The following is a 12026-nucleotide window of genomic DNA, read 5'->3' on the forward strand; positions in this document are numbered from 1 at the left end:
TACAGCGGGTGATGGATGGTTTTCTGGAGTTCTGCACAGAAAGGGGACTTGAAATCAATCCACAGAAAACCAAATTTATGATTCTTAACCCCATGCCCCTAAACCGCCCCAACCCTCTGCTTGGTACAGTACGTTTGGAAAGGGTCCACACAATTGAGTATCTGGGGATCACCTTAAATCAAAATCTAACGTGGTCGGCACATCAGTCAAAAGTAAACATGAAACTGGCACAGATGGCGGGTGGTATTATGAGAATAGCGAGTAAGTCACCATATCGCCCAATCAGCCCTGCAATTCAAATTTATAAAGCCCAGGCACGGTGAGGAGTTACCTACGGGGGAGAGTTGTGGGGCCACATTCCATCGCCAAAATTGCTGACCACAGAAAACAAATTCCTTAGGCAGCTCACAGCTCTTCCTTCAAGTACTCCAATCCTGCCCCTAAGGCTAGATCTGGGCCTCTGGCCCATCACGGAGGAATTAGGGCTCAAACCACTAACCTTTTGGCACCGCCTCTGGAGCAGCCCGGACCTCGCTACCTACAGAATTGAGCTACAGGAATTTTTATCGCTGCCCAACGCCACTAAGACGCCCTGGCTAAATTACATCAAGAGAACCTCCGAGATACTTGGACTACCAGAATTATGGTCAGATCCGGTAAATACAAGTAACAGGATGGTGAGAAAGGCGCTGTCCAGAGCGTATTATGACAAAACGCTCATTCGAGCTGTGGACAGCACACATGAAGGATCTCTGACTCAACAATTTATAAAAATCAAAGACTCATATAAACTTGAAAGTGTCCTAGATGGCATGACTCCGGCGCTCACCAGAAAACTATTCCTGCAATGGAGGTACGGGACCCTACCTCTAGGATCATTTACCGTAACATGGTCCTGTCGGCCTCCTACAGATACGTGCCCTGCATGTGCCCACACAAAGGAGAACGATGTGCATGTGGTCTTTTTCTGTCGAGCCTACCGGAAAAGCAGGAAATACTGGTTGGTCCCCCTTCTTAACCTCTTGGCTGCTAGGCGTTTTCCCTCTCCTGTGCTGGATTTTGCCATTTTGCTGTTCCCATGACGAGCTCAGCTCGTCATCAGCACACGACAACCGTGGGTGATGACGAGCTGAGCTCGTCATCAGCATCGAAAGGGTTAAAAATATGGGATTCAGAACATTTTTACCCGCATACAGAGTTTTAAAGACTGACTTATCCCCACCCATTGTGTTTGCCCTAGCAAAATTTCTAACTGCAATGTGGTATGCCCGAACTCGATTGATAAAGAGGGCTGGAGACCCCTGACAGACTCAAATCCTCTGATATGCTGATACCCTTTTATGATCATTACCTGTTTTTAATCCTTAAATGCATTTTATATTTATGATACATTGACACTATTTTGGTCTTTTAATTGATGTGATAACTTTGTACATCTTTTGTGATCTTGTGATAGAAATAAAGATTTTGAAATGGTAATTTTAATAGCAAATTCCTTTTTTGGAAATGTGCCTTGAAATCAGGATTCTGGTGAGCTGTAATCTTTGTGTTAGTATGTGCTCCTTGAGAATTGTCCATCACTGTCATATGTCTACACGCGAGTTGTATAGGTCTAACCTGACTGCACAGGTATAGAATTTTGTACAGAAGCGGAGAACAAAGAAGTGAGGCGCAACTGTACGTGACAGTAGGGACACAAGAGTGAAGGTGTGAAAGTTCGGGGAGGGGAGATGGGATGAGTGGTCTAGTTTGAATATGATAACAAGGGTTTCACAAATGGACAAGTTGTTGCATAACCCAATCTTCAGCTCTCTCCTGAAACTTGAGAATTCTTCTGTAGAATTCCCTTGTTAAAGGTAAGAAAAAAAAGACACTTTGTACAGGACTACCCCCACAACTTGCACTTTTCCCTATTTGTTAGTCGGCACGAAATATGACTGGATGAAAGTCTCGACTGTGTACGATGAGTCTTAAGGGTTTTGTGCAAATTGGTTAAAGAGAATGAGTTTATTAAAAGCATATTTTTCCATGGCCCAAGTCAGTCTTAACTGTGTTATAGGAGAGTTATCTAAACTTACACTAAATGGCATCATATACTATATTAGGAAGAGAGAGAAAAGGTTTTGTTGTGACATACTTGTTGGTTGAACATTACTTTAACCTGGTCGGCTATTTGTTCCCAGGAACATGAAACATTACAAAAACTGCTGCAAGAACCTTTCCTGTTAGTACCACCCCAGAAGGACTCCATGAGTATTGATCCATCTCAAAGGAGCTTCTCTTATGGTGTGGGGAAACTTGCCCATTTTTGAAAGGAGGTACTGGATAGAATTGGGTTCATTGTAACTGGTAGCTTACATCTAGAAAAGGCACAAATGTTTCTCACATGTTGCAGCGAAACAGGTAATCGTAGCCAGGTAGGGACTACACTGTACACTCTGGAAAAGCATTGTTGCAGAAACAATGGCTGAGGATTGAGAAAATGGTTAAAATGCCCCAGGGACAAGTTCCGGGCTTAAGTAATCAGAGGAGCATTTTAATAACTTACCGGCTAGGCAATTTAGGAAATGTGAATGCCCCAGAAGCAGAAGGGTCCGAACTTATTAGATAGCTCTATTGCACTTAGCAGCCACAGCTAATTCTCCAGTGACCCTTCTGGGGTCTGAACATGACAAAATAGGGAATGGCCAAAGTGCCTTTTTATGTCAGACTGTCTCTGTAGTACATCTCCTGCAGGCAATTGAGGACTTGTGCTGCAAGGCGGTGGGGCGTTGTTGAGGAGGGCAGTATCAGGAAGCGTTATCCTTGTGGTGTTTTCTTACACAGATGGTAATGTCCATCAAAATGTTGTAAAACAAAACAAAAATATGTTGAAACTTCAAAATGACATTATTTTCTTTCTATGCAGTTTACAGATGACCCAACTCTTGCTATTTGCAACGACAGCGGGGGTTCTGTGTTTGAGTTGACATTTAAGTAAGTAACGATCACAATAATGGCAGAGTTTATATTTTTATATCAGTTTGTGATAAAGATTAAAATCTGAGCCTCAGTAGTAGAGCATTCCAGTAACCACCAAAATCATATACTTTGTATGCACTGAATTATGAAAAGTGATAGTCTAAATAATATTTTGATTTTCTCTACCAATCATAACTGACTGTCTAACACCATCGGATGGGTAGGGTCACTTATGAAAAGGTACCACTATCAAACACTTGGAGTCTGCATTTTGGGAAATTTGGGTTGATAATTGAAAATTATTACTAAATGTTCATTTGGATGTTTTGTTATCTTACACACGGTGTGGGCACTGCATTTTGTGAGTCGCCTCTTTGCATGAAGTGCCCTAGACCAATCGACTGAGCAACGCTAACGCAAAGCAGCTTCTTTAAATATTTTTGAGAAGCTCAAGCTCCATATTTGGTGAAAATTTTTTTTTTTATTTGTCAGTCGGATTTCGGGTAAATTCTAACTTTGAACTGAAAAAATAAAAGGCCACATTAGAGTGAATGAAATGAAAATCATTTTCCACAGTGATTTTGCAGTGCAACAGTGCCCTTAGAGGAGGAGGGTGTAGGACATAGCTCTTAGGTCTGTAAACTCTGCCTCTTGACATGTGGAGCCAGTTTGGTCTTTTAAGTTTTTTAATCTGGCACAAGTGTTCGCGACAGTGATTACTCGTGAAATGGTTTGTACCCTCACTTGTGGTTCTGCCTATAGGTTTGTGAACCCTGTTTGAGTATTGCAGGATTCACAAAATGAAACTTTTGAAAAATTATGTCGTCAGATTATATATCCGCAAACTGAACACACATTGCAAAGAGGTGGGGATTTTCACGAAGGTCTGCGGACTTCTGCCCGAGTCGGTGGACTTTCCTGTGTGTTCTAATATTTTCTGTGGTTGAAACTTTGCGTATCCACAACATACATTGTTTGCTTCATAGTGTGATTTATGAAGAGCAGGATACCATAGCAGGTTCTACTGGCAGCCACTGCTGTATTTCTAATCTCAGCCATGTCTGACACAGCTGACAGGGAGCTCCAAGGACTGTCATCTGTATGAAACGTTCCAGCGTGACAAACGTAAAAAAACACTGAAACCACTGAAGAAACAGTTATCCATTCGTTTGTTTTGTAAAAGAGATACAGCACAACATGTTACTGGGCAGGTGCTGTGTAGAAAAAAACATCTTGGCATGTTCACATTATACTCTGTGTATTGCAAAACAGATTTGCAGGATGCCACACAGGATTGGGAAAGAGAAAACCACTACCTGAAGCACAACCAATAAAATAATATTTTTTTAGACATTGTTTCAAGTTTTCAGGTGGACGTTTACCACAAACGTTGCACCATAGTTTATTGAAAAAGAAAACAATCTGAAAAACAAAAAGGTTCCTTCTGAGAACCTTTTACTACAGTCCATAAGAGTGCTTGTCTGTATTAGTCCTAGGGCATTCAAGACACCAAAGAAATCTGACACCAATTTATAAAAATAGGCTATATTTTTTGACATCGCAATGAAAAAGATCTACTGGAGGGTTCAGGAGAAAAAGAATTTAAAAGGTTTAGTAAATAGCAGCATTTCAGTCAACTGCAAATAAGCATTAGCAAATTCAACAAATTTGACCCTAACAAACTTTTTGAGCAGAAAGTTAGGCAGGGTTTAGTGTGGTAGGTTAGAGTTACTTCGGGCGACCAACTCTGGCAGAGAGCCAGTCAGGGGGACTAGCAAGGCGCTCTGGAACAGTTAGAAGAAGCAGTCTTCCAGCAGTTCCAGTCACTTTATCCTCTTTCAGTTGATTCATATGGAAATGGACGTGATGCTGAAGGTACAGCCTGCTTGAAGGTGTTAGTAAAGAGATTGGGGTTTGACTTAAGGGACAGGAAGATCTGGCGCTCCAGCAGATGCGATTGTAGTTAGACAAGTTATTCAAAATACACGGTGCCAACGGTTTAGGGGCAACAAACCCAGGCAAGAAACAACCCCTGTAAAGGTGAAGGGCAAGTTCCACACCATACAATAAGTCCAATTCCTGTGCACACGTATCAAATGTCAGGCTCTAGTGTTAGAACCCAGTGAGTCGATTAAAGATCGTGCAGAAAACATAATGAAGGTCAAATCCAGGGTTTCGAAAATAATATATTTGGAAAAGGTGCCGCATTACCGCGCCGCGGTTTGTTAGCGCTTAGTTTTTAATTATACTGGCTGGGCTCCCCCCCCCCTCATACCTGCATATCATTTTGGAAAATACACCACCGTTTTGGTGGGCCCGGGTTCTGAGGGTGGTCCGGGGGTCGACGATCGGCGCTATTTTGGTTTGGGACGCTGGTCTTTCGGCGGGCGCCATCTTGGAGTGTCCTTGCTCTCCTCCCACCATTTCTCCGCCTATTTAAAGTTGCTCTTTCCCGCACAGCGGGAACGCGCAGCCGGACGCCGTCGCTAGCCGGAGTCTTGCCAGAGTCCTGCCCGTCTGCGCTCGTCCGCGCTAAGGACGCGCTGGGCGCAGCGGGCCCCTCCCGTTTAGTACCTTTTGTGAGGTAGGATGATTGTTTACACCAGTGCACTGCTCCGGGCGATTGGGCAGTCCCTCCCGCTGTGCGTTTTCGCACCGAACCATCCCTTGTGTGGCCCCTATCAATGTGCCTGCAAAGGATGGTCGCTCGACCAGCCAGCGGGTATTCGGGACTATGACAACTCTGCAGCTCCACGGGAATGCATAAGTGTGCCTCAGCTGAGCAAGTGTCGTGTTCATGGTCTGCGGATATTAAACCTTAATACCAGATCTCTGGTTAAACATCATCTGTCTATCATGGACCTTATCACCGACGAGGAGCCAGATCTGTTTATCATCACTGAGACCTGGCTCCAGGACACAGACGCAGCCATAATTAATTTGGCTTGCCCCCCAGGATATTCACTTTTTACGTGGAACCGCCTGTCCAGAGGTGGAGGTATTGCCCTAGCTATAAAATCTACCTTTGCGTGCACTTGGACGGGTCTGCATATTGCTGGGTGCGAAAGCGCCCTGTTTAAGATCACCATCAGTCCCCAGTTCACGCTGTCTGGGATGGTCGTGTACCGCCCCCCAGGCAGTGATGTAGCATTCAGGGGAGCTTTCCCTGAGGCGGTTAGTACGCTAGCTAGTGACTGCGCCAATTTTTGCATCTTAGGTGACCTCAACCTCCATTTTGACAATCAACAGACCTCGGCTATCAGTGGTTTTCTGGCAGATTTGGAGGCCCTTCAGCTGACCCAACTTGTCACTCAATCTACACATGTGGCTGGTCACATTTTGGACCCGTTTTTTACTAACTTACAGGATGCCCAAGTTTTGCTATTTCTCCAGTGGGCTGGACCGATCATTTTTAGGTGTCCGTCTGGCTACCTCTCCCCGAAACCCCCATTATTCCATCTCCTAAGCGGATCCCTCGGTGGCACTGGAATAAGCTCAGGCTAGAGGACCTACATTACATCATGGTTGAAGAGCCACTAGGCCCTCTGCCCAACGTAACCTTGGGCTATGACCAATTCTGCAGCTGGATTACCAAGGCGCTCGACAGATTGGTGCCCATCATCTCAAGTAAATCCAGCTCCAGGCAGTCGAGTCCTTGGTATGACAGTGCCCTCCGCGCTCTGAAGGGTTCATGTAGACGGGCAGAAAGGGAGTGGCGGAAGACGTATGATGTCGTAAAAAAACGCGTATTTGGCTTCCGTCAAGCTCTACCATCGAGCTATTTGTAGAGCCAGTGCGGCGTTTTATGCAACGGAATTCCGTAACAGCCACAATCCATCGAAGACCATCTTCAAAGCCCTCAAAAATCTGATGGCTAAGAGAGCGGTTCCGCAAGTGGACGGTTCTACCTCCCATTGTGAGACCTTGGCCGCTTTCTTCTTGGAGAAAGTTAAGACCATTTATCAGTCGTTCCCCAGTACGACGCTGCCACTCATTCCTCTGAATGGCCCTCGCAGCTGCCCGGCATTACACTCTCTCCCTACTCTTTCCTGGGATGGGTTTGTCAAGCTGGCACAACGAGTCAAATACGGTTCTCCTGCGGACCCGCTCAGACCTGCCCTCTTTAGAGATCCCTCTTTTCAGGGGCGCACTGTAGTGTGTTCGCTGATTAACCTTTCCTTGACTTCAGGTATGGTTCCTGCCAAGTGGAAGCAGGCGGTGGTTTCCCCGATCCTGAAAAAACCATCATTGGATCCTTTAAAATCGGAAAACTACCGCCCGATTTCATTGCTTCCCTGGCCGGTCAAAGTCATGGAGGCTCACGTCAACCTGGCTCTATCCGAGCACATGGCCCGGGCCAATGTCCTCGACCCTACGCAGAATGGGTTCCGTGCTGGTCACAGCACGGAGACCGCCCTTCTGGCAATGGTAGAACATCTGCGGAGTGTGTTGGATGCAGGTCAAACGGCAGCGCTTATTTTATTAGACCTTAGCGCTGCCTTTGACACGTGTCCCATCGCATCCTTTTGCACCGCCTGGAGGACATTGGCATCTGTGGCTCTGCTCTGCAGTGGTTCCGTTCCTTCCTTAGCGATCGCTCCTTCTGCGTTGCCACCCCTCCTTTTCAGTCCAAATTCCATCAGCTGGACCTGGGGGTCCCTCAGGACTCCTCGCTGAGTCCCACGCATTTTAACCTGTACGTGCGGCCGCTGGCTGATGTCGCCAGGCAGTGGGGCCTAACCATGGTCTCGTATGCCGACGACACGCAGCTAGCGGTCACGATCAGCGGGGATGTCGAACTGGATGCCCCCAGGTTCCGAGATGGGCTGAGAGAGGTGGCCAGCTGGATGAATAACAACTGTCTCCAGCTGAACGCGAAAAAAACTGAGGTGATGATCGTTGGGAGGGGAGCGGATCGCTGGGGGGACATTTGGTGGCCTCTGGAGTTAGGGCCGGCCCCTACACCAGTGATGGCACTTAGAAACCTGGGAGTGTGGCTAGATCATACCCTTTGCTTCACTACCCACACTAAGAGAGTGGCGGCATGCTGTTTCGGTGTCCTGCGTGGACTAAGGCCGGTGCTCAAATTTTTTGATGCTCCGACGAGACAGTTGGTTATCCAAGCGACGATTATCTCCCGGCTGGACTATGCCAGCTCGCTCCTGCTGGGAGTTAACCAATCTGAGATCGGTCGCTTGCAGCGCGTACAGAACGCGGCTGCGAGAGCAGTGGTGGGTCTGCCGAGGTCCTGTCCCACTTCCAATACTCTGCGGTCCCTACATTGGTTACCGATCAAAAGTCGAATCCACTTTAAGGCCCTTAGCCTTGCCTTTAAATTTTTAAAAGGGTCGGCACCTGAGATTCTCAATAATCTCTTATCCGCCTATGTCCCGACTCGCTCTCTCAGACTCTTGGGCAATCCCTTGCGGTTATCCCGCGTTTCAGGCTTAGCCGGATGGGCGGTTGCTCTTTTCGTGTGAGAGCTGCGGCTCTCTGGAACTCCCTCCCTTTGGAAATCCGCCTGTTAGAGGATCTATTAGCATTCCGTAGGGCCGTGAAAACTCACCTGTTTTAATTCCTCTTATACTGACTTTTTGCACTTTTCTGTTTCCTTTTGCGTTGTGTTATGTTCACCTTTTCCTTGCGCCAGGACGCTCCTTAGCTGGAGCATCTGTGTGCAAAATAAATGATAATAACATAACATAACATAACATAATTCACACTTGATCAGTACAAATGAAAGTAAACCAGCCGACACATGTTTCGTCACACCGTGTGGGGGATGTGACTCTTCAGGGCTGAGTGTTTTCAAGGGTAGGAAATCGATAGGCAAGACTGGTGGCCTTTCTAACCTGGATGCAGAACGGAGTTGTTGCGGACAAAGGTCCGTGTTGGGCAAGGTGTCCTGCCGGTGAAAGGGCTGGCAGGGGAGAGAAACTACGGACGGATGCAAGGTACATCCAGGTAGGTGATCCGCTACCTGGCTGTACCTTGCATACAACAGCACAGACCCGTGCCTTTGTCGCTTCTACATGAGATAACCTGCTGATGTTATCTGTCCTAACCTCTGACTTATCCGTCCATAGTGTCCGTAAACAGACAGCTTGTCCGTAAACAGACAGCTTGTCACTTACCTAGAAAGCCAAGGTCTTCTGGACTCGTCTCAGTCTGGCTTTAGGGCCGCACACAGTACTGAAATACCCTTGGTAGAAGTCACTGACCACATCAGTCTAGCTTTGGATAGAGGACAAACATCTATTCTTGTCCTGCTAGACCCATCGGCTGCCTTTGACACCATCTCCCGTAGCATTTTAGATCTAAGACTTTGGGAGATTGGTGTCAGAGGGTAAGCCCAGTAATGGTTGAGGAGCTATATAACTGACCCAGTCACTGCTGTTCAAATCAACATCATTTTCAGTAATAGACCTGTGAGGATGGGAGTGCCACAGTTCTCTATTCTCAGCCCGACACTCTTTTTAATCTCTACGTCACTCCGTTAGCCGAGGTGATCAGGTCCTATGGCTTTGATGTTGTCATATGCAGATGACACTCCGGTCCTGATCACTCTCATTCTGGACAGTATGGACACGAAAACACGTTTTAAAAACTGTATGACCCACATTGACAGATGGATGAATCTGAACCATCTTCAACTAAATAGAGGAAAGACCGAAATAGTCCTCTTCGGCAAAGCCCTAGAATACTGGTCCAGTGACTGATGGCCCCAATCTCTGGGACCCTGCCCAGAGCCTAAACAATCTGTCCGGAATCTAGGTATCCAACTAGATAATAAATTGTCCATGAAAGATCAGGTCAATCATGTAGTAGGTTCCTGTTATGGAATCATGGAAGTCTTCGTATAGTTTTAAAATGGCTCCTGATCAAACCTCGGAAATCATTAGTTAAAGGCCTGATCATAAATTGCATGGACTACGGCAATGCTCTGTTGTCCTCTGCAAATGAAGACCTCTTAACCAGGCTCCAAGTTCTGCAAAACACGGCTGACAGACTGGTGTTGAACCTTCCTCCGAGATCCTCCTCGGCCTCAAACATGAGACAGCTCCACTGGCTTCCTCTCAGAAAATGAACTCGTTTTAAGATTCTTTGCCAAACTCACAAAAACATTTATGAAAATGGCCCTGGTTACTGGAAGAAGAAACTTATCTGGTATCGCCCATGCAGGGCTCTAAGATCTAGCAATACATTTCTTTTAAAGTCTATTAAAATCCGCGCAAAAAGAATGGGGGGGGGGAGATCGTTCTCCTTTCTTGCGCCTGTTTTCTGGAATAAACTACCCTAGCACTTGCGCACCCTCTCAAGTCATAATCAATTTCGTAGGGATCTAAAAACCTGGCTGTTTACCTCCTAACGGTCTTTGCTTAATTAAGATCTGAGCTTTCTGCAGGCGCCATGAGACTTTCAGGTGATATGTTTGCGCTGAATAAATATTCCTAATTTGATTTGATTTGATCATTATTACAAATGAAATTATCAACCTAAATGATTAAATATCACAAATGTATTCATGATTTCTCGTTTATCATATTTGGAAGAACAGTATAACATGTAAAGAATGTCTACTTTCCTTATCATACATATTCACTTTCTGATTAACCATTTAGCACGTCATTCACAGAAGGGGAATTCAGGCCGTAAAGGGGAAGAAAGATCACACATTGGCATATGGAGCAAGCTCAACGATGTTCTGGGCCAATGTGACAAGCTGCCATTTTATAGAAACTGAGCCACAGGAATTGTGTATGTGGTGAAGGATGAGTTGTGTCTTTTGCGTGGTTCAAGCAGACTAATTTGGAAATTGTTTTGGATTCCTACAACCTGGACAATTTGTGCTGTGGATAGATCAGAATATTGGAAAAAGTTCCAAAAAGTATTTTTGAACAAATTGGGATAATCAAGTGTTTTTCTCATCGATTACAATTGCCAAAGGAGTAGTTCCCAAGGTACAAGGGTTGCATGTTACATTAAGGTATGAATTGAAAAATAAGCTGATGTTTCGTGCAAACAAGGGATGTTAGGAAATATTGGAAGTTCTGAATGGTTGTCTTCTGTGGTTTTACCATGCAAGCCCAGTGCGTCCCATAGAATCTGTGTACATTTAAATTTTCAAATTCTAACATGGTTGGATAGGGTGAGGGGTAGTGAGTGTGAGGTTGAGGGGGTGGGTGAGGGGGTGTGAGTGTGAGGGAGGGTGAGGGTGGGTGAGGGTGAGGGTGTGTGGGTCAGGGTGAGGGTGGGTGAGGGTGAGGGGGTGAGAGTGTGAGGGTGGATGTGGGTGAGGGTGAGGGGGTGTGAGGGTGAGGGGGTGTGAGGGTGAGGGGGTGTGAGGGTGTGTGAGGCTGAGGGGGTGAGAGGGTGAGGGGGGTGAGGGTGGGTGAGGGTGAGGGGGTGTGAGGGTGTGGGTGACTGGGTGTGAGGGGTGAGGGTGTGTGAGAGTGTGGGGGTATGAGGGTGTGTGAGGGTGTGGCAGGGTGTGGCAGGGTGGTGTGAGGGTGAGAGGGTGTGTGAGGGTGAGAGGGTGTGTGTGAGGGTGAGGGGGTGTGAGGGTGAGGGGTTGTGAGGGTGAGGGGTTGAGAGGGTGTGTGAGGGTGATAGGGTGTGGCAGGGTGGTGTGAGGGTGAGAGGGTGGGTGAGGGGGTGTGAGGGTGAGGGGTTGTGAGGGTGAGTGGTTGAGAGGGTGTGTGAGGGTGAGAGGGTGTGTGAGGGTGAGAGGGTGTGTGAGGGTGAGAGGGTGTGTGAGGGTGAGAGGGTGAGCAAGGATGAGAGGGTGTGAGGGGGTGTGAGGGTGAGGGGGTAGGTGTGTGAGGGTGAGTGGGTGTGAGGGTGACGGGGTGTGAGTGTGAGGGGTGTGATGGTGGTTGAGGGTGAGAGGGTGTGTGAGGGTGTGATGGTGAGGGTGAGAGGGTGTGTGAGGGTGAGTGGCTGTGAGGGTGAGTGGCTGTGAGGGTGAGTGGCTGTGAGGGTGACGGGGTGAGGGTGACGGGGTGTGAGGGTGAGGGGTGTGAGGGTGAGGGGTGTGAGGGTGAGGGTGTGGGAGGGTGAGGGTG

General features: G+C 47.0%; 1 protein-coding gene across 1 annotated transcript in view; it reads left to right on the forward strand.

Moving 5' to 3' along the window:
• Nucleotides 1-12026, forward strand: part of VPS8 (VPS8 subunit of CORVET complex) — a 1704823-nt gene that overhangs the window by 214586 nt on the left and 1478211 nt on the right. Inside the window, exon 9 of the mRNA XM_086955430.1 lies at nt 2909-2976. Within this exon, the coding sequence (XP_086811556.1) occupies nt 2909-2976 (68 nt within the window). The remainder of the gene's footprint in view (nt 1-2908; nt 2977-12026) is intronic.

This window comes from Lissotriton vulgaris, chromosome 2_1, assembly GCF_964263255.1.
Source record: "Lissotriton vulgaris chromosome 2_1, aLisVul1.2, whole genome shotgun sequence".
In the NCBI taxonomy this organism is placed as follows: Eukaryota; Metazoa; Chordata; class Amphibia; order Caudata; family Salamandridae; genus Lissotriton; species Lissotriton vulgaris.